The sequence below is a fragment of the Callithrix jacchus genome, chromosome 7, assembly GCF_049354715.1.
Source record: "Callithrix jacchus isolate 240 chromosome 7, calJac240_pri, whole genome shotgun sequence".
In the NCBI taxonomy this organism is placed as follows: Eukaryota; Metazoa; Chordata; class Mammalia; order Primates; family Cebidae; genus Callithrix; species Callithrix jacchus.
The window spans coordinates 84,161,416-84,184,050 of record NC_133508.1 but is presented as its reverse complement, the minus strand read 5'-3'; the positions used below and the strand labels follow the sequence as shown (position 1 = coordinate 84,184,050).

The following is a 22,635-nucleotide window of genomic DNA, read 5'->3' as shown; positions in this document are numbered from 1 at the left end:
TGAGACCCCAGATCAACAGGAGGCCTTCTGGTACTTATAATTACAGAGTTAATGGAGAAGGTGGAAGTGTGATTTGCATGAGGCTCCAGTGATACCTGCTCGACAGCCTGAGGCTTTTGAGCCTGATGCAGGCTGCATCGCTTTCTGGATATAGGGTGCTTGTCTGCCTGGGATACCTGGCAGCCTGGCCTCTACCTGCTTGTCCAGCCTTACCTCCAACTCCTGCACTCTACTCATACCTGAGTTACTCTTTCTTCCCTCTTCACCTTTGCAGGTGGCTCACTCCTGCCTGGCTCACCTCTCCTAGTCCTTAGTTCATTTCACACATCCAGTTTGTGAGATGCTTTCCCTGACAACACTTCTGCGCTCACCTGACTCCAAACCATGTTCCCAAAGCTCTTAGCTCTGTCTGTTTCCATTATTTGTTTTTCAGTCTGTAGATTTTATTATAGACCAGGGGTCCCCATCCTTTTTTGGCATCGGGGACAAGTTTCATGGAAGACAGTTTTTCCGCAGACCAAGGTGGTGGTGGGCAGGTTTTGGGATGAAACCATTCCACCTCATATCATGCCATCAGGCATTAGTTAGATTCTCCTAAGGAGCATGCAACGGGCTGGGTACAGTGGCTCACACCGGTAATCTCAACACTTTGTGGGGCCGAGGTGGGTGGATCATTTGAGGTCGGGAGTTTGAGACCAACCTGGCCAAACCCTGTGAAACCCTGCCTCTACTAAAAATACAAAAATTAGCCAGGCATGGTAGTGGGTGTCTGTAATCCCAGCTACTTGAGAGGCTGAGGCAGGAGAATTCTTTGAACCCAGGAGGTAGAGGTTGCAGTAAGCTGAGATCGCACTACTGCACTCCAGCCTGGGCGACAGAGCAAGAGTCCAGTCTCAAAAATACATAAGGAACATGCAACCTAGATCCCTCACATGCGCAGTTCATGATAGAGTTCGTGCTCCTATGAGAATCTAATGCTGCCACTGATCTAACAGGAGGTGGAGCTTAGGTGGTAATACTCGCTCACCTGCAGCTGACCTTCTGCTGTGTGGCTGGGTTCCTAACAGATCACCAGTTAGGTACCAGTTAGTGGCCCAGAGGTTGGGGTTCCCTGCTTTTAGACTGAGCTCCTTGAGAACAGGGCTCATAGTGTGTTCATCTTTATCTTTCCCTCTGCAAAATGGGGATAGTAATTGTACCTACCTCATTGGATTGCCATAAGGATTAAATAAGGTGATACACATAAAGCACTTAAGCTACTGCCTGAAACTGAAAGAGCTCAAACAATGTTTTGCATCATCATTATTAATCACTCTACCTCCTGCCAGGCACAAAGCCTGACACACAGTAGGTGCTCAATTAATGTTAGATATGTGGATATATTAATGAAAGAAGAAAGAAAGGTATGACCTAGCTCTCTCTGTCTGGGACCCCTATAGAATTCTAGGGAGTTCATCAGTAGATCATCAACAGAACTCTGTATTCATTGAGAACAAAGGTTGTAGCTCAGATCATCAATAGAACTATGTGTTCGAAGAGAACAGAGGTTGCTTCTCCCCCATCAGTCTCCATCCTTGAAGGGAGGAGAACATGTCTCCCTCAGACAGAGTTCCTTCTCTTCATCTCCCGCCGAGGTCAGCCCCAAATGGTGACAACTGCTACATGAGCTGACATCACAGGTCTGGGCAACCCAGAGGTTCCCAGTCTGCCAAGGGCCTCATTTCCAGCCATGAAGTTTGACTCCCCATTAGTTACAGGAACACTGCTCACAGGGGCCCTGTGTGATCTTCCCTCATCCACGCCCTCCTTTAAAGCTGGGGCCACTCATTTCTGAGGGACTAGAGGCGATGAAATAGGAAATCTTAAACAGTAGGGGAACAGATTTTTTAGCATGATCCTATGGTCACAACCCAGCTGGGGGAGACAGCAGCATTTGGCAGGAAGCCTGGAGGCCTGAATGGAAGAGGTCCAAAAAGCTGATTCCCTACACTGCCATGGATGCCCAGGTTTTGGGGTTAAAAAGGAAAAGGAGCCACCACCGTGGATGGATTGACAGCCAGAGCAGAGCATACCACAGGGTGGGCGTGGCAAGTACCCATGCTTCCCAAATCCAGAGGCCAGGATACCTTGTGAAGGGGCTCTGGTGGCAGACTGATGGGAAGGCCCTGGAGAAGAAGGAAGTGGGGTTTGAGAAGGTGAAAATCTGACTATGGCCACCAAAGATCCCTTTGAGAAATAAAAGGGGACTGCTGTTGAAAGGAGCTAGTGTGACCGCACAGGGGGCTTGGTGCCTTGGCAAGGGCTGCATAGAAACCCACTTCCAGGGATTTCTCCTGTTGCTGTACCTTCACACATATGGTATGACATGTGTACAAAGTCATATTGCAGTGCTGTCTGTCAAAAGGCTGGAAAAAAATGTCCATCACTAGGGTACTGGGTAAGCAAATAATGAAACACCAAAAAAAGGACTGGTGTACTGTACAAGTAGAATATAGAAGTCTTTATGTACTCATCTGGAAACGGCTCCAAGATACACTGTTTGTTTGTTTGTTTGTTGTTTTTGAGATGGAGTCTTGCTCTGTCACCCAGGCTAGAGTGCAGTGATGTGATCTCGGCCCACTGCAACCTCTACCTCCCAGGTTCAAGCAATTCTCCTACCTCAGCCTCCCAAGTAACTGGGATTACAGGCGTGTTGCCCTGGCTAATTTTGTATTTTTTGTAGAGTCAGGGTTTCACCTTGTTGGCCAGTCTGGTCTCAAACTCCTGACCTCAAGTGATCTACCCACCCTGGCCTCCCAAAGTGCTCGATTACACACATGAGCCACCACGCCCAGCCAAGATACATTGTTGAGTGAAAAAAAAAAATTCAAGATGTATACAGCAGTGTAAACATGCATCTAGTTGTGTTTTTCAAGGATAAAATAATGTGTATTTGTATTGGTTTATATGCGCAACAAAAATATCTAGAAGGATGAATAAAAATCTAGTAACTGATTATCCACTAAGACAAATTGAAAACAGAAATGGGAGACTTCATGGATAACATTTTTGTAATTGTAAAGCCAAGTGAAGTGAATGTATTACTTATTCAACAATTAAATAAAAACTTTAAAAGAAACAGTTGGATTATTTCAATAAATAAGGCTGAGTATGTAGAACATAAGAATAATAAAAACCATTACTATGTGCTGAATGCTTTTTATAGGCTCCAACTTGAGAATATGGTTGGTGGCTGTGAATGTTGAAAGCAAGGGATGTGAATTTAGACATGTGAGGTGCCTGTGAGTGTCACCTGCCTGCCCATCAGACAGGGAAGCAGTTGAGTCTTCTAGCTAGGACCCCAGATTTTGCACCTCTCCCCCTGTTCTGTTCCCATCCCTCTGTCTTTGGCTCCCTCTCTCTGTTGGTCCCATCTAAATTACTTTGAAAGTAGTCAGTTTTTTCAGTCTGTTGGATGGACAGGGATTAGGATGGATAGAGGAAGAAGGGGTTTCATAGGAGCAGGAGCAGCAGGTCCTCCCTTTCTCCTTTCAGAACTCCAACCCATCACCTCCAGGAAGCCTTCCCTTGTGAAGCCCACAAAACCATAGTCGCTTCATAACTCAGGGAGACAGACTGATGCCTAGGGTGGGGCCTATATTTCCCTCAAGCAGGGTCCAGGCCTCTTGTCTCTAAGCCTCATCAACCCCCTCAGCCCCAAGTCCAGCCTCCAGACAAGGACAGTTCAAACCAAACCTGCAGTATGCCCAGTGCTGGCCAGGCTGCCCAATGAGGGACATAGTGGAGCAGGGAAGACACGGTCAGGTAGGGTAGAAAATCCTCACCCATCACCACCAGTGCTTTAGCAGTCACAAAGGCTGTCCCTACCCAGGCAAAGAGGATGGGGCACATTCTCTATTTCCAGAGGTGACTGAGGCTGAGGTCAAGGTAGAGGCTGGAACTGGTAAGTGACTAAAGGGACCTAGCAGCCCCTCATCTCATAAAGCACTCTACATACTATATTGTCATCTGCCATCATTTGAGCTCTCTGAGCAGGGACAGTGTCTGATCTATCTCTGAGTCCTCAGCTGGGAAAGAGAACAGGACCTGGCACAATAAAGGCACTTGGGAAGAGGCAGTAATTGCTATGAAGGGCAGAGAAAGGAAAGGACTTGCCTAAATATTTGACCTGGGATGAGACCCCAGGTTTTCTGCCCCCAGCCCAGTCCCCTTTCCTCTGTCTCCCTCTTACAGAGTAAATAAATTGGCTGCACCTAGAGCCACCAACCTCACACCCATTCCAATTTCATTTGCAGTGGCAACTACCAAATCCTGCCAAGAGGAAGCAGGGAGGATGGAAGATCTGGGAGAGCTTTCTAGAGGAGGTGGGAACTGCAGCTAGTTTTCTTCTTCTGCACCAAACAATTGGGTTCCCTGCTAGAGCAAGTGCCTTTCAGCCACCAGAGGACCCTGTCAGCCCAAATTAGCATCTAAATGGATCTTAACTTCATTCCAATGATTTCCTGCTCAAATCAGGTGCTTATGAGGTGGCCAATAGGTGGCGCTTTTATCTCCAAAAATTGACGGGAGAAAGGAGATTAGAAAGAGGGAAAGGGGAGAGAGGGGAGTATAGGAGTGTGGAGAGGGAATAGGAAGTGGAAGACAGAGACAAAAAAAAAACAAGAATAAACCAAAGGCCGGGCATCATGGCTCGAAAAGGTTCCTTTCAAGATTGGGACTGTGGGTATGTGTATGTGGGTGTAGGGGAAGGGGATATTAGGATAAACTGAAGAATTTTATTGGTGCCTGGGGCTTTTCAATCAAGTTTCCACCTCCACTTGTTTTTTCCTGAGAGAAAGGAAATGACTTTGAAGTCAGGCAGACCTGGAAGCAAGTCCTGGATCAGTCACTTTGCAGCTTGACCTGGGTAAGTCACTTAACCTTTATGAGCCCGGTTTTCATCATCTATAAAGGTGATGATGTACAGCTCCTACAATGGGGAGCAAATAATTCTAAGAATGTCTTCGTTGCATTGCAGGAATAAACTGCACAATTGTATATTTTTTTGTAACACAGTAAGTTCAATTTGCTGATATTTTAATGATAAGCTTTGCATCATCTTTCATATATAAGATTAGGCTATATTTTGTGTATTTCTTTAGTGAGTTTTGATAACATAATTAGATAACATAGTAGGTAGAATTGAGATGACTTTCATTTTTTCTGTGTTCTGGAGCAATGTATGTAACTAGAGAAATAGGTTCCTCAGTGGTTTGACAGAATTCACAGGGAAAAATGGCTAACCTAGGTGCTCTCTAGTGGGAGCAGTGGAGGAACCACCTCTGAAAATGTTGTCGGTAACTTCTGAGCTAATAGGTCTATTGAAATGAGTTATTCCTTTAAAAAAAATTTTTTTTTAATGAATGAGAGGTTCAACTTATGTTGCCCAGGCTAGGCTTGAAGGCATAGCCTTGCCTCCTCAAGCACTAGGACAACTGGCCTGAGCCACAGCAGCTCCCGAAATTAGTTACTCCTTAAATCAGCAAAGCCAGACCAGGGGTGTCTACCAGCCAAATGACCACTCTAAGCTTTCAGGGTTGGCCTGAGGCTAAATTCAATTAAATGTGAAAATGGTTGGCCTTGGTGGATTAGGATGATGTTAGCCAATGGCTGATTCTTTTTATAGCTTTGCATATCTACTTTTTTCCACTTGCATATTGCCTCTATCAAACCATCATTCTTTCCTGCCTCGCTGCTGCAGTGCCTTGCAACTCATCTCCCTGCCCCACCCCAGATCCCCTCTGGTCCTGTCTCCATAGCATATCTGGGGCTATGAAATTTCCTCTGAGCACAAGTTTGGCTATATCCTTTAGGTTTTAATATGTACTGTTCTTACCTTTATTAAGTTAGAAATAGCCTGTTAATGGCAACTTTCTTCTAACCAAAAAGTTATTTATTTAGATAAATGTTTTAAAATGTTTAATTGCTTAGTTTGAAGTATGGTCCAAGAATGTATTCTTATTCATGTAGGAATTTATAAAAAATTTTTAATGTCTTTTTTCTCAATAGTAAGCACATTCATATAAGCATATTCTGGATTGCATAGGTGACTTCTTTATAAGAGATACCTGATACTTAAAGTCTTTTTTTTTTTTTTTTTTTTTTTTTGAGACAGAGTCTCGCTCTGTTGCCCAGGCTGGAGTACAGTGGTGCAATCTCAGCTCACTGCAACCTCTGCCTCCTGGGTTCAAGCGATTCTTCTGCCTCAGCCTCCCGAGTAGCTAGGACTACAGGTGCGTGCCACCACGCCTGGCTAACTTTTTGTGTTTTTAGTAGAGATGGGAGTTCACCATGTTAGCCAGTTGGTCTCCATCTTCTGAGCTCATGATCGACCTCGGCCTCCCAAAGTGCTGGGATTACAGGCATGAGCCACCATGCCCGGCCCTTATTTGCATTTGTTATCAGGTAGTGCTATTTTAATCTTGAGGGAAAAAAAAATGGAGATTTTATAAATGCATGCTGTGTTTGGGCCCACTGGTATCATGGCCTGCTACATGAAGGAATACCTGCAGTTCATTCAAAAGAAAAAAAATGGTGTTAACCAGAATGCTAGTGCATGCCTGTAGTCCCAGCTACTCAAGAGGCTGAGGTAGGAGGATCAATTGAACCCAGGAAGTCAAGGCTGCAGTATAGTATGATTGCACAACTGCATTCCACCCTGGGTGGCAGAGTGAGACCCTGTCTCAAAAAATAAATTAATTAAATTAAAATTTAAAATGGTGACTTTAGTCATCACATGGCCCAAGGAATGACAAACCCGGAAAACCTGCTATGGAGAAACCAGAGTCACATTCATTGTGCAAGTGATGTAGTTTCAGCAAAACTCCCGAGTAGCTGGGACTACAGGCACGTGCCACCAGGCCCCGCTAATTTTTTGTATTTTTAGTAGAGATGGGGTTTCACCATGTTAGCCAGGATGGTCTTGATCTTCTGACCTTGAGACCTGCCTGCCTCGGCCTCCCAAAGCGTTGGGATTACAGGTGTAAGCCACTGTGCCTGGCCACAATATGGTCTTTTACATTTGACTAACGTTATGAACTTGAATTTTTATCGCATTGTTGTTTGAATTTAACTTATAAACAATTTTAACAATCACATAAGAAATACTAGTCTAAGGAATTTATACCTGCAAATACTGACATCATAACAAAAAAATTAAAGTCAATACTGGAAGTCCACAGAATTCTTTCCCTTTAAAAGTTAAACCACAACAACCTGTATCGTGCAAAATCCCCTCACCGGATCTCCCAGAGAGGTAATATACTTGGGCTCAAAACCAATCTAGTCACTACAGTGGAGGGCTCTCCTGAAGGAGCCTCTCTGTTGTCATGTTTGCCAGTGTTCCGGCCAAGGGCTCACTTTCCTGTGTACTCAATTTTCTGTGTGCCAGAGTGATGTTGGCTTCTTTCTTGAGCTGGATCCAGAAGGCCCTCAAACCAGCTCAGCACCATCCTGGGCCCAAAGCGACCCTCCCTGTGTTCCAAGTCCCCCTAAGTCAGGAAGCCAACCATCCCAGGGCTTCTCCTCTCAGATTTCCTTCTCCTGTAAGGAAGTATCAAGAGTTCTCCTGCCAAAACTGTAACCCCTCATTTCCATAATACTACCCCACCTTCCCTGCTTCCCTGCAGGTAAAGCATACTAACCAGAGAAAACATCTCCCATTCTCTGATTCCCTCCAAAAAAAAAAAAAAAGTCTACAGAGAAGCATAGCATTGACTCAAATATTTCATTGTCAAATGACCTATTAGCTCAGAAATTACTGACAACACGTTTAGCTTCTCATGCTAAGACAATTTCAGATGTGCAAAGTTTCCAAAACATTTTATCTTGATGGAAACAAGGGATAAACTAAGAAAAAGGGAAGATACGGACATCAGGAAATAGATCCAAAACAGGATTCCCAAGGTAATGGTGAAGGGAAGTTCTAGCTCCAGCTCTGTTCAGCAGACCTGGAGCACCATCAGTCCGGATGAGCTGAAGGATGGAGGGCGCTGGGAGAGATGCCCCAGAGAAGGAAAAACACAACCACCAAAAGCAGTGATAGGTTTCCTGATAAGTTTGACCTCACCTCATGAAAAGTGTTACTGGAAGGTATGGGAAGATTTAACTTCCCATAGATTTAGCTTTGTACCTTTGTAGGTACAAAGGAAGTTGAGCAAATGAAAAATTAAGGCATTATTAAGTCTAGGTAAAATAAAAAGTTACACACACACACAAAAGGAATTATAATCTTAGTACACTAGTAGCTTATCACAGAACAATATTTACATAGTAACAATGTAAAAGCTAAAACTTTATTTCACCAAAAGTTGGTAATTTGAGGAGGAATGGAAGGAGATAGAGATTTTAGAGGTAAATGATCCTCTATAATAATAGGAAGTTTTAATCGTTACTGTTTCAAAACAGAGGAGTATAAGCATAGAAATTTGGAATTATATTTCAAGAGAAGGAAATATGAATTGAAAGTAGATTCTTGTATGCAACAAAGTAGAGATCCTGAGAATGGTGCAAGATACCACTATAAGCCTTTGATTGCTATTTGACTTGTTAGATTATGTACTTGTTTCGATTTTTTTTTTAATTTTTTTGAGATGGAGTCTTGTTCTGTTGCTCAGGCTGAAGTGTAATGGTGGATCTCGGCTCACTGTAAACTCTGCCTCCCAGGTTCAAGCGATTCTCCTGCCTCAGCCTCCCAAGTAGCTGGGATTACAGGAATGCGCCATCACACCCAGCTCTACTTTTTGTATTTTTAGTAGAGACAGGGTTTCACCATGTTGCCCAGGTTGGTCTTGAACTCCCGACCTCAGGTGATCTGCCTGCCTCGACATCCCAAAATGTTGGGATTGCAGGTGTGAGCCACTGCACCCAGCCTGACAAAGGAAAATTAAGGAAGCATTTAAAAAATGAAAATCTGATTTTTAAGTTCAGGGGTGACCCTCCTAGTATTTCCCTACAGATATTTTCTACCTGTCCTCAAAGCGTTTCAAGATCCTGGGACCAAGACCTGCAGGGTGGTAGCAAGAATGGAATTCAGAGCTCAGGAAGCCGTTCCTGGCTTCAGGAGAGCCACAAGGGTCCTTTCCTTCTCTAGGATTTCTTGGACTAGGAAGGAATTTATCAACAGGTGCTCTGAGGCAGGAGGAGAGGCTATAACACCATTTGGAGCAAAAGGTTTGCATTTTGATCTTTACGGAGCTCTACTTCCTAGAGAATGAAGGGCTGGATCTTTTGCTACCTACTGGGCCTAGCGACGGGCAGTTTTCAAAACTTACAAGTGGGGAAATAGCTCTACCTTCACTTCTTTTACCCTTTCCATAGGTCACTGTGAGGATTTCGAGTGAGAATGGATAAGAAGGTGCCTAAGTCAAAGTACTATCCACTAAGTCATTATTCTGTAAGTCAGGCACAGTATCAGACATCAGTGATTCATGCCTTCAAGCAGTCAAAATATGTTAAGTGAAGGACTGCTGTGCATCAGGCAAATCAGATCTGATGCTCACTTTTTCAAAGGGGCTAAGAGCTGAGGGAGGGGGTATATCCAGGTCACTTCCTAACACACTGTGCAAACCTACTGCCCTATCCCCAAAGAGGGCCTTCCTGGATTTTCTTTTTTTTTTTTTTTTTTTCTCCAAAGCTACAGCAAACCTGGATTTTCATACTTTCTCCTCTGTGAGTGTCCCATAGTCCCACCCTCACCTTCCATCACCACCCTGAGCTTCAAACTCTGGTATCCAAGAGAGGCACATCTGCATGCAGATCACACTCACCCTGGGTTCAAGACACACTGACTCCCTCCCCCATCTTCTACCCCTAATGCAAGCTCAACTAGACTGGGAGCCCTAAAAGCTTGAGGCTTAGCATTTGGGTCAGCACCAGACAGCAGGACAGGGTCAAAAGCCAACTCCCTCCCTCACACCTCTGAATCTCAACTCAGTGCTGCCCTGTCCTTGGTGCTGGAGACAGTCACGAAACAGCTGAGGTCCCTTCTGCCCCGTCTTAAAATCCATCAAGGGAGGTAAGACAAGGGGCATAGCCAATGTGCAGTGTCCAGAAGTTCAGAGGGCGTGGGTTGTGGTTCTGTGGCCTGGCCTCACTTTTTATAGTAAGGAGCTTTAATCTTTTAGACTGAGCCCCTTGCTGGGGCCAGTGCCTTTCCTCCAGAATATTATGCATACTAGTCACCTGAGAATTTTGCTAAAATGCATAATCTGATGATTCAGTGAATCTTAGGTGGGGCCGATATCCTGCATTTCTATCTTTCTATCTATCTATCTATCTACCTACTTACTGAGATGAGGTCTCATTATGTTAGGCCAGGCTGGTCTTGAACTCCTGGCCTCAACGGATCCTCCTGCCTTGGCCTCCCAAAATGCCGGGACTACAGGCATGAGCCAGCATGCCCTGCCAGATTCTGCATTTCTAACAAGCTCCCAGGTGATGGTGTAGGTCTGTGGACCACACTTTGAGTGTAAGGCTCTAGAGTACTTACTTCACTTATTTATCTGAGTGGTGATGGTTGGATTAATGTCTCTTCCCCACTGGCCCACAACCTCCATGAGGCAGGGATTTTGCCCATCCATTCAGTGATATTTCCCCAGTGCCTAGCACAGGCTCAGCACATTAACTAACTGGACGAGTGAATCAATGGCCCATGCTCCTTTATCTATGGGAGTTGGGGATAACCCCAGATAGCAGGCAACCCACTGCTCAGATATATTCACACAGTGTGTACACACACATGCCCAGCCCATCTCATCTCTACCGGGCTGAGATGCAGGAGATGGCATTACACTAGGCCTACTATGTGCACAGCTATGGTGGAATCACCTCCTTTTTAAAACAAAATTATGTTAGCCACTAATCCTGCTGGAGAATCGCCTCCTAATCCCACTTCATGAACTTCTGATTGATGCCTGATGAGGAGGTTCACCCCATGCAGCAACCCAAGATCTGAAACAAAGCTCCCCTGGTCTCCCCAGACCTCTCCTGAAAGTCACCAGCCAGCACACCAAGCCCAGAAAAAGGGTTTCTTTCTTTTTAATTAAACCAGCTTTAGTTAAAAATAATAATAATAACCCAATAAGCCCTAAGTTTTCCAGGGGGTGGGACAGACATAAAGGCCCACTAACTCCCCTTTCAGTTAGGCGCCCTAGTGCTACCTGTCTCTGAAATCTCCAAGAAGAGTCCTCAGGGCGTGAAGAGGGCAGCCAGGAGTGTCTACCTGGAAGGGAGGCTCTCTCCCAGGAAGAAGCTGAGGGCAGACAGGTAAGTGGAGGTGGGGGACAAACTTGTGGGGAAATGAAGGGACGCTAGCGAGTAAGTCATGAACCCAGGAGTCTGACCTCTAACGTGTCGGAAAAACCTGAGGGAAGCTTGATGAAGTACAGTCGGTGGAAGAGGCGGCTTGGCATCGCAGATCTGGCTTCCGGAGGCTTGGAACTCACCAGGAAACCTGGGTGGGGACTCACTGGAGGCGGGGCAGCTCCGGGGCAAAGGACCCACAGACAGCGCTGGGGGAGAAGGGGCCGCAAAGCTGGGGGTGCTCACAAGTGGAGGGAGAAGAAATGAGAGGCTCGCAGGTCACAGGGGACGCTTCGGTCCCGTGGCGAGATGGTAGTAGCCTCCCCAGGGATGGGGGACAGAGAACAATGTAGCAGGAATCTGAGTCCAGGAGGCCAAGATGAGACTTGCGCAGGGTGTGCTCCCAGCTGGGGTGCTCGCGGGCGGCGTCGCAGGCCCAGGGGACAGGGCGCACAGGTGCCTGCCCGCGGGGCGCAGACTCACAGGTAGCGCTCCAGCCCCGACGCGAAGCCCGGCTGCCTCAGGTAGGCCTCCCCCGGGCTGAGCGGGCCGAGCGCGGCTGCCGGCCCCGCCAAGGCCAGGAGGGGCTCGGCGGGCAGCGGGCCGGGGCCGGGGCGCGTCGCGGGCAACACTAGGCGGTCGGGGGCCTGAGAGTAGAGCGGCGGGGAGGCGGCGGCCGCGCAGGGCGGAAAGGCGGAGGCGGCGGCGTCGGGCGCGGCGCAGCAGGGCGGTTCGGGGGCGCCCAGTCCCCCCAGCTCGGGCTGCAGGCTGACCAGGCTGTCGACGCTGAACAGGCGCGCGGGCGGTGCGGGGCCAGGGCCGGCAGGGGGCGGCGGCGCCAGCAGCGCGGGGCCGTGCGCGGGCGCGTAGGGCGCGTAGGGGAAGGGGAGCGGCGGCCCAGGCGGCGCGGCCGCGTGCGCCGGCAGCTCGGCGCGCTTGAAGCGCTTGCGGCGCCGCAGGAAGCTGCCATTGTCGAACATGTCGGCGGCCGCGGGGTCCAGGGTCCAGTAGTTGCCCTTGCCCGGGTTGCCCGGCTCGCGGGGCACCTTGACGAAGCAGTCGTTGAGCGTGAGGTTGTGGCGGATGCTGTTCTGCCACTTGCGCGGGCTGTCGCGGTAGAAGGCGAAGCGCTCGGTGATGAAGCGGTAGATGGCGGCCAGCGTCAGGCGGCGGCCCGGGGCGTGCGCCAGAGCCATGGCGATGAGCGCAATGTATGAGTAGGGCGGCTTCCCGCGCTGCAGGGGCCGCCGCCGCCGCCGCCCCGGGCCAGGCACTGGCGTGGGGGCCGCCTCCCCGCGGCCCGCCGCTGCCTCCTCGGACTCCCGCCCCGGCTCAGCTCCGGCGAGCGGCGACGGCGGCGGCCTCGACGGCATGACCGCGGGCAGGGCGGGGAAGCCCGAGAAAGCGGCGGGCGGATCCATGTCGCTGCTCCCCGCCATAGGCTGCGGCAGCCCCTGCCCGCGCGACTCCGGGACAGCAGGGGCCACCGACCCGCTTTTTATGGACAGGGCCCTTTCCCTCCCCCCACCATTCCTCACCACCTCGAGGGGAGAGGGCTCAGGCCTTCCCTGCTGGCCAGCACCTCCCCTCTTAATTTCCTCTCCCAGCCCCCTTACTCTGTTCACGGTACCCTCCTCCATTTCGCCCCTCCCTCTTTGCCTTTGGATCATTTTTTCCCAGACCCAGTCACCCCTTCCCCATCTGGGTTAGGTCAGCCCCTGGCCCTGGCCCCATCCCACTGTATTGGTCAGCCCCCTTCCCTTTCCACCCCTCCCTTTACCCCCTCTCCTTTGGATCATTCCCAATCACAAATCCACCCATTCACTCTCCCAGCCCCCTCCCCATTTTGCTCCTCCCAATAGTCGGTCCCCACAGCCTCCTCCTGGTCCTTCCATCCCTAGCTGGGACAGAGATGAAGGCCACCTTGCCAGCCTTCCGTGTCCTGATGGGTAGGCTTCAGGCCCACTAGTAGACATTAGGGAACCTGGGCCAAAGTAATGAAGCAGCAGGGCAGGCAAAGCCAGGCCGATTTTGTCTCTGGGAGGATGTTTGGCTGCTCCAGATCAGGGTCACCATCTCGCCTCCCTGCCACCCACCTCCGCCATACCCCTGTCCTGCCCTCCCTCCAGGCCCTGAGGTCATTCTTTGAAAAAACAAAATCGTGGAAAGTGGTGCGACCTCTTTAAATCAAGAGCCCCCAGGAAGTCTACAACTTGGAGTTGCCCTTCTGGCTGCCGCCTCTCCACACCCCTCCTGTTGGAGAAAACAGCTTCTTTTCACACACAGACACACACACAGTACGAAATGCAGGCTTCCACAGACTGAGTCTGAAAGAGCCACATTTCTGACCCAGAAACACCACACTCACATCTCACTGGGGATGGGGGTCTTTGGCAGTTTTTGTCAAAAACTCAGTCTGGGAAATTCCACCCACAACTACCATCCAGAGGGATGCAGCACCCAGCCTATTTTGGGAAACGTCTTCTCCAAAGAGACAGCAGAGACCCATCCCCAGCTCCGAGGGAACCACAGGGTGAAGGAGCCTTGTCTTAAAGTGTCTGGTCCTGGGGACAGGTAGATCAACAGACTTGGACGTGGAGCAGAGCTGGAAGGAAAGTGAGCCCAGAGGTGCCTGAGGTGCTGAGTTTGAGAAGAGTGCAATCTCAGAGTCTTGCAGGTACAGTTAGCACTTGAAAGCCAGGGCCTCCTTAAATTTGGGGCCCTGGGTGTCTCACTTGCCCCACCCTAGTCCATCAGCCATGCTCTAGAGTGTCCCCAGGTATAGGTGACCAAAACTAGTTATAGCAAGCCTGTTAATTCCAAACTCAAAATCCAAACTCAAAGCATGGAGCTCAAGGGCCCCTCTCAGCTCCAATCTCAGCTGATGACATCACAGTCACCATTACTGAGCATTTTGTATTTGGTAAACACTTTATGTACATTATTGCACTTAAGTTTGGGCACCCTGTGAGGTGAGTACTGTTATTATTCCTATTTTGCAAATGAGAAAACTAAGGTTCTGAGAGGTTAAGTGGTTTCCCTGACTTCACACAGCTAGTAGTAAGTGGTAGAGCTGGAATTAAATGTGAAGTTCAAAGCTGTAGCACCCCACTCTTCTAAGAATGCCATCCTTTAAAGCTGAGCTAAGACATTAGAGATTAATAGTTAAGAGTATTTCCAGCTTCCATAACTTAAGCTGCCAAAGTCAATTCTTAGCTTCTCTCCTCACCTCCTGCTCAGTATATCGAGTGCCCATTGGTCATAACCACATGGATATTTCAAGTCATCTCAAACCCAGATGTCCTAATGAAATGCATTTCTTCCTCTACCCAGTACATCCTTAAGCCCTGGCCAGCTCTCCTTCCAGCATTCCATACCTCAGCAAATGGACCTCTCCGCTCTCCTTCCCACCACCATCAGACTAAAGTGTGGTTGTCTTCGTCTTGGGCTCCTCCCTCCCCACTCACTCTCCACATTCAGGCAACTCCCAAGTCCTGTCTATTCCACATGGATCCCAGATCCATCCCTCCTTCAGTTCTCCTAGCCTCCGTTCAGCCTTCATCACTTACTTACCAAGCACTTCTGCACCAGTCCCTTTGCGAGTGTTCCAGGCAAGACAGAAATGAAGACTCAAAATCTGGTGAAGAGACAGGCAACTGCCAGCTATGAGAGAGGTGGGCAGAGGAGCTGTGGAAGCAGAGAGGAAGGAGATGACACTTGGAGATCTAGAGACAATCTCTAACCCACAATAGTGAAAAATCAGCTCAGTTTATATTCTAGCAGGTCCTGACTCAGAACCCTCTTCAACCTCCCCACCAGTCTGCATCTTTTTTTTTTTTTTTTGAGACATAGTCTCACTGTGTCACCCAGGCTGGAGTGCAGCGGTGCAATCTCGGCTCACTGCAACCTCCAGTTCCCAGGTTCAAATGATTCTCCTGCCTCAGCCTCCTAAGGCTGGGTTTCACCATGTCCCTACTAAAAATAGAGAGACCATTGGTCAGGCTGGTCTCGAACTCCTGGTCTCATGATCCACTCTCCTCAGCCCCCAAAGTGCTGGGATTACAGGCCCAAGCCACTGCACCCCGTCCCACCCTGCATTCTACCGCCTGAACGCAGGCCATATGGAACACAAGATGGTACAGTCACAATGCCCAGCTCACCAAGGAAGTATTAAACCAGGAGAGAGAGGCAGGGCCAGAGGAGTTAATTCAGCACCTGCATATTTTCAACCAGGTGCAACATCATCCTGCACCTAGACTCAGGCAAAGAGCAGAGCTAACAAAGTCTTATACACTGCCTTTCCCACCTTCTCTTAGGGATGGAGCTCCTCTGAAGCCCCCACCCCACCCCAGCCTCCACCTCACACCTTCAGGGAGTGAGGGAGTTGAGGGAAAAGTGGCTTTTATTACCACCTGTGCCTATGTGCAGTTTCCTTGTACTTTCAGTTTTCCATTCAATGTGTACAGCCTAGGACATAGTACATGTTCAATAAATGAAACTGAATGTGTGGTTGACTATGCTAATCCTGGGAAGGGTGGGGGTGGGGAGATAGGCCAAAGGGGTGAGAACCGAGACTTTTCCAGTTCTTTGTGCCTGTCTGGTCCCCTCCATTGGGCCTGCTTCCCGGAGCTGGAGCCGAGCAAGCTGGTGTCAGGGGGCGGCCCAAGGGCTAATCCGTGTTTTCAGCGTGGCTGGGCCCTCTTTTCACAGGCCCTGGGCCGGACGTGATGCGGCTGAGCATCCGGGCATAAGATGGCCAGTGAAGGCGGCCCCTTTCTCATGGGCTTGGATTCCAGGCGGCCCAGTGTCTGAGTGGAGCCCCTGGGGCGGGAGGAACACAGTGGCTGGGCTGGGCAGTCCTTTGTCTGACCATACTGGGTGGATATTCGGGCTGGCAGGAGGGATTAATGGCCAGGGATTGGCCCTGGGGCCGGCCTTCCCACTGCCCTTTGGAGGCCAAAGGCCCAGGTCAGGGCACACAGTGTTGATGACTCTCTAGATAGGAGTGGAAATTCCCACCCTTGTCCAAAGCTGTTAGCAGTAGCCCCCAAGACTCCCTGCCCCCAGCCCCAGCTCTGCAAAGGCACCACTAGCCAAGACAGACCTTGAGGCGAGGAACATGGGATAGGGACCAGGGCTTCCCAACTACTCTGCCTAGGAGAGAGGGCTGAGTCAGAAAGCCCCTTCAGATCCTTGGCCCAAGATTCCCATCCTCATGATTGCCCTGCAGAGCTCTGGGAAGAAAGAGCACGTTAACTCAGACTGAGGCTCCCGAAGACTTCCTGGAATGTTCCTCAAACACCTCTAGTTTGAGGCCATGCCAGAGTCATTTATTTCTAAAGTCTTCCATCACAGCTTCTACCAATCTCAGAATCCAGAGGCTGCAGAAGGGGCTCGGGAGCCAAGGAAATCTCAGAGATTCTCCAACACCATCTTTTGCCACCCAGAGGTCCTGAAGGCTACTGCAGGGCTTCCTCCCTCTTATCCCCAAAACTAGAGCTTATTCCTTATTGCCCAGGATAATGCTTATTCCTCAGAAGCCTGAGGCAGGCAGTTCCCCACTGGCTGGGGGACATCCTGGGAACCCGCTCTGCAAGTCCCTTTCTGACCAGGCTGCTCCTAAACTAGGAGTGACAGCTGCAGCCTCATCCTTACCAGCAGGACCTGGCTCCAGAGGGCCTGAGCCAAGCTCAGGAAAGGTAGCAAGTACAGGCCTGACTCTGGAGAGAGCGTCAGGGAATAACCCAGGAGGAGGATTCCATCTTTGTCATTCTTTATTCCTCATGCTCTTTAATTCAGCAAATTCCAGGCATCTGTGTCCAGGCTGCCCTGGGTGCTGGATCCCATGGTAAGTCAGACTGTTCTCTGCCTTCACTGTGTCAGGAGGAAGCAGCCCCAGAACTTCCCTATAAAAGGTGGTTGGTGTGTGGTGTGGGTAGAGTAGGGACTGCAGGAAAAAGACCTCACCCTGTCTGGCAAAGTGGGGAATGCATCCCAGAAGGGATAAAGCTCCAGATGGCCTGCCTCCCTCAGCAGAATGGGAGCAATTCCTCCTTGGACCCTTTGATAGGCTGCAGAGAGGCACGGCTCAGTGAGCATTTGTTGAGTGCCTGACTGACTACCTTGCTGAATGAATGAGCCCCAGACTGGATTAGGGGCTCACTCTCTGTGGCTCCGTAACATCACCGTCACTGCACTTACCTTATGGTGTTATAATTGTACCTTCTTGTGTCTCTCCCTTACTCAACTTTGTATGCTTTGAGGGCAAGTACCACATCTCACTCAACTTTGGATCCCTGGGACTTAGTATAGTGCCTGGGAGAAGTTGATGAGCAATAAATATGTATTTATTGTCTACCAGGTGGAGACAACTTTGGGTGCAAGATCTGAAGGCAAGAGTATCTTGTCAATTCTGGGATGTGCAAGACTTTTTGGGAAGTGTTTTTCTTAGAGTTATGCAAGTTAATGTGTAAAGTTCTTAGAACACTGCCTGATATATATCAGTGCTGTGTAACTGTTAGCTGTTGTTGTTGCTACTGTTATTCACTGTGGCTTCTGTAGATTGTCAAGGGACTGAGATAGGAAAGTAGACAGGCTCAGATTGGAGATGACTTTATGTGCTGGGCCAAGGAGCTAGGACCTTTCTAGAGACAGGGAGTCTTTGAAAATTTTCCAGCCGCGAAGTGACATGATCAGATGTCTCATTTAGGTCACTCAGTCTACCAGGGCATGGGCTAGAGAGGGAAGAGGCTAGAGACTAAGAGACCAGATAGAAAGCTGACCGTGTGATGAGGTGTGAACCAAGGCTGTGGCACACGGCCACATCAGATACTTCGTTCCCCTTCACCCCCAGACAGGCATGGAGAGAGAACCTTCAACCATCCCTCTTGGATGGTGGCTTAAACATTGACCTTTCACACAGTCCAGAAACTGGCCCTCATCCTCTCCTTTTTCTCCCTTTCCAACCACCTCCAGTCACCAAGACCTGTCGAATCCATTCTCTTCTCTTGCTCTGCTTTCTCAGTTCTTATTCAGGCCGGTATCAGTTCTTCATGGCAGTCTGCAGCAGACTCCTGGCTGGTCTCTTTGCCTCCTCCTCGGATTCCTTCTCCACTCAGCAGCTAGGGTGATACCTCACCTGTGGCCCCTGCTTAAACACCTCCATTGACTCTCAGGGCTCAGGCCCCGTCATCAGCACGGCTGGCAGGCACCACATGCCTGGCCACGGGACCCCTCCTTCCTCATTTCTCACCGCTCTCCCTGTGCCCTAATTCCTCACAACACACACATTCTATACCGAGCCAAGTAAGTGCCAAATCTCCTCCCACTGTGCATTTTTGCTAATCAAAATCACAACAACCAGACTGGCCAGCTTTAGATACAAATACCGTCTCGTATTTTTCTAAGCAGCACCTCCATCGCCAAGATCTTTATAGCAACAAGTCTCATCTTTCCTTCTGAAAAACTTCATTTCCACACTGTCAGATAAGCAAATAAAAACCCAGAGAGTTTTCCCATTCAAAGGTAGAGCGAGAATTAATCACTTCTCCCACTGGCTCCTCTCCCAGGAGGGCCCTTTCTCCCCTGACCTGCCTGGTGCACTCCTGCTTGTCGCTTGAGAACCACTCACAGAAGATAACCATTTCATCTGCTAGAAAACATTTCCCAATTCCTTGCTCCTTCTCCAGGCAAAAGGCCCGCTGGCACCTTTGGCCTGACCATCCCCAGAGAGACTAGATCACATGCTCCATGCCTGCCTCCCACAGCAGAATGGGAGCAATTCCTCCTTGGACCCTATATGATAGGCTGCAGAGGTGCATGACTCAGTGAGCATTTGTTGCATCCCTGACTGACTACCTTACTGAATGAATGAGTGAATGAATGACCACACCTGTCTGGAAAGGTAAAAGGTCCCTGTGTTGGCTTCCAGCTAGGAATCTGCCTCCTTCCCTCACTGCCTCTGCTCAGCTCTGTGTCCCTGGGCTGAGACCCCCCATGTGGGCCTTGCTTCAGCAAGGTCCAGGCTCAGCTCTGGCTTCAACAATGCTAGCTCTGCCCTGAGGGTGTAATTCCAGCCGCTCCTAAACCACACACAAGGCATCTGAAGTATGTTCCATGTCATTTTGAGCTGTCAGCGTTCTGACATCCACCTCGCCCCAACACCCTCGGCAATTTCAGTGCTCTCTGGCCTCCCTGCTTCTCATTTCCAGGGAAGCTGAAGGGGAGTGGTGCTGTCAGCAGTCTACCCAAGCCAAGGGAATCCAAGCTGGAGAAGACTGAGTTTGAATCCACCATTCATGTGCTGTGTGACTCAGTGCAAGCTGCACGCCCCCTGTGGCCCATGTTAGGCGCATAATCCCCTCATACTTGAAGGACTCTGAGATGACCTGGGCCCCTTAGCTAAAGGCATCTGGAAACCATGTGGCACCAGTCTGTAAAGTGCATGCGCAATGTATCCCTCACACACAGTCTGAATGTTTTCCAAATAGATGTAGATGCTGCTGCGATTGATAAATACAACCACATTTAAAAGTTTGGCAGTTGTTTTTATTTTTGTCATGATTTTTAATCCATCAATGGGTACTAAAAGCACAACTACTATCACATGAGGTAGCTGAGAGGTTTTTTGTTTTTGTTTTTGTTTTCTGTTTTTTGAGACAGAGTGCAGTGGCACAATCTCACTCACCACAACCTCCGCCTCCCAGGTTCAAGCAATCCTCCTGTCTCAGCCTCCCGAGTAGCTGGGATTACAGGCACCCACCACCACACCCAGCTAATTTTTGTATTTTAGTAGCGACGGGGTTTCACCATGTTGTCCAGGCTAGTCTCCAACTCCTGACCTCAGGTGATCTGCCCATCTCGGCCTCCTAAAGTGCTGGGATTACAGGCATGAGCCACCGCACCAGGCCTGGGAGGTGTCTTTTTTAATCCCTATTCTTAAACTATTGCTAGCGTCCAATATGTCTTCTTTACAGTTTGGGACATGGAGGTCCAGAAAGGGAGAGGCTTGTATAAAGTCCCGAAGCAAGTCAGTGCAAAGCCTAGGACTCTAACCACACTGCACTCACCCCTTCCCACAACCCCCACCCAGCTCCTTCTTCTTTGCATTATTCAACAGTATTTATTCAGCACCCGATTTGTGATAGACTCTATGCTAGGCACCAGGGAGCCAAAAATGAAGACCAAGGATTCTTACTCTCAGAAGCTGACATATGGGGAGGATGGTGGTTATGCAGGGAGGGACACCACGTTAAACAAATGTATCCTAAGTGTTAAAAGAAACTGCTGAAGAATCTGAGTGAGGAAGCAGTATAAAGCTCCTGTTGATTGAAGAAGCGGAGCAAGAAAGTGGGATAAAATTCCTGTCGTATGACAATAACCCAGCAGGCTGCTCATATGTGTCTGACCCCTCCACTTACTTGCTCTTAGCTCCTGAGGGCAAAGCTGAGGCCTCTTCCTCTTGTGGATCCAGGACAGCAGTCATTGAAGAGAAAGAGGAAGAAAAGGAGTGGCTAGAAAAGAACATGTATTTCCACTGTAGGAAGCACTGCCTCCCATCTGAGAAATGACCCAAGCAGGAATTAGGTAATAAGACGCCGTGAAATATCATCTGGCTGGGTGACCTGGGGCAATCATCTAGACCATCATGAGCGTCAGTTGCTCCCTTAGAGAATTGGGAGAGGATGTTTTTGTTCTTTAGCAACATTCACTTCCCAGAAAATGTTAAGTCTCTATCACCTTAGAAGAGCCCCGGTGTGGGGGCTAAATGGGGAAGGGGTAAGAAGAGGTAGGAGGTTGGGCGCAGTGGCTCACACCTGTAATCCCAGCACTTTGGGAGGCCGAGGCAGGTGGATCACAAAGTCAGGAGTTCAAGACCAGCCTGGCCAACATAGTGAAACCCCGTCTCTAAAAATACACACACACACACACACACACACACACACACACACATATATATTAAAAAAAGAAAAGAAGAGATAGGAAAGGGAGATTTGGATAGCTAGAAAGACAAGGACTGGTGAGCTGAAGCCAGTTCTAACTAGCTTGTGGGACTGTGCATCTCATCCCAACACTGCTTTTGGTGACATCATGGTGGTAGTTTGAAATGGGCCACAGTGGGAGCATTTACACCAAAGAAATTGACAAATGCTACCAATCAGAGTGTCCCCCGCACCAGCCAGAAATCTAGCTGTTAAACATTCACCAGCCCACCACTTAGCAAAACTGCAATGATTAAAATAATAAAGATCAGACGAGACTGAGACTCCCAACTGGCTCAATCAGCAAGCTCCAGGAAGGGAAGGTCTAGAGGTTGGAGCCACCAGGAAGAAGGGCACAGATGTTCACCGGTGCTCTCCCTAGACCCCTCAGGCTCACACTCATGGAACTCTGTTTCTGTGCCAAGCACTAGGCCAGAGTCTTACATAACTTCTCTAATCCTTTAAGCAGCTCCAAGAATCGGTCCTGACTCCCCCTAGTTTATCCTGAGTTCTAAAGGAGATATACAATTTGATTCAGTAGTTCCCCTTCTAGGAATTCATCCTGAGGGGATGTGTCTAGTGATATATGTTCGAAGATGCTGATCACTGTGTTATTTATCACAGAGGAAACAGTGAGCCTAACATCCCACAGTAAGTTTGGATCCGTTCTTTGGAATATTAGGAAAACATTAAAAGAGCTATTTTTGAGGGATTTTTAATGAAGTGAGAAAATGTTCATGATATAATATTAAATATAAAAAGGGTATGTTATACAGCATGATTCCAATGTTCATACACACACACACACACACACACATCGAAAAAGAAAATACACCAAAATATCAACAGTTCTATATCTGAGTGATGGATTTGGGATAATTTTTAGTGTTTATTTTCTTAGGAATTTAAACTATGAACATTACTCACCGTGCTGTGCTCTTGTGACATGTGCGCTTTGCTGTATACATGTTAATATTTCAACAGATTTTAAAAATGTATCCGTATTTAATATACAAAAAGCCAATAACAATGGTTGCTTCAGGCTGGGGGCGGTGGCTCACACCTGTAATCCCAGCACTGTGGGAGGCCAAGGCAGGCAAATCATGCAATTGGAGTTTGAGATCAGCCTGGCCAACATAGTGAAACTCCATCTCTACTAAAAAGACAAAAATTAGCTGGGAGTGGTGGTGTATGCCTGTAGTCGCAGCTACTTGGGAGGCTGAGGCAGGAGAACTGCTTGAGCCCCAGAGACACATTTTGCAGTGAGCCGAGCCTGGGTGACAGAGCAAGACTTTGTCTCAAAAAAACAACCCAA

At 48.7% G+C, this 22,635-nt stretch overlaps 1 protein-coding gene across 1 annotated transcript; it reads right to left on the bottom strand.

Moving 5' to 3' along the window:
• Positions 1-5,819: 5,819 nt before the first annotated feature.
• Positions 5,820-12,810, bottom strand: FOXE3 (forkhead box E3). Its single transcript, XM_078333012.1, has one exon. It carries the CDS (start codon positions 12,777-12,779, stop codon positions 11,820-11,822), a length of 960 nt encoding a protein of 319 aa, XP_078189138.1. The 5' UTR covers positions 12,780-12,810; the 3' UTR covers positions 5,820-11,819.
• Positions 12,811-22,635: the final 9,825 nt, after the last annotated feature.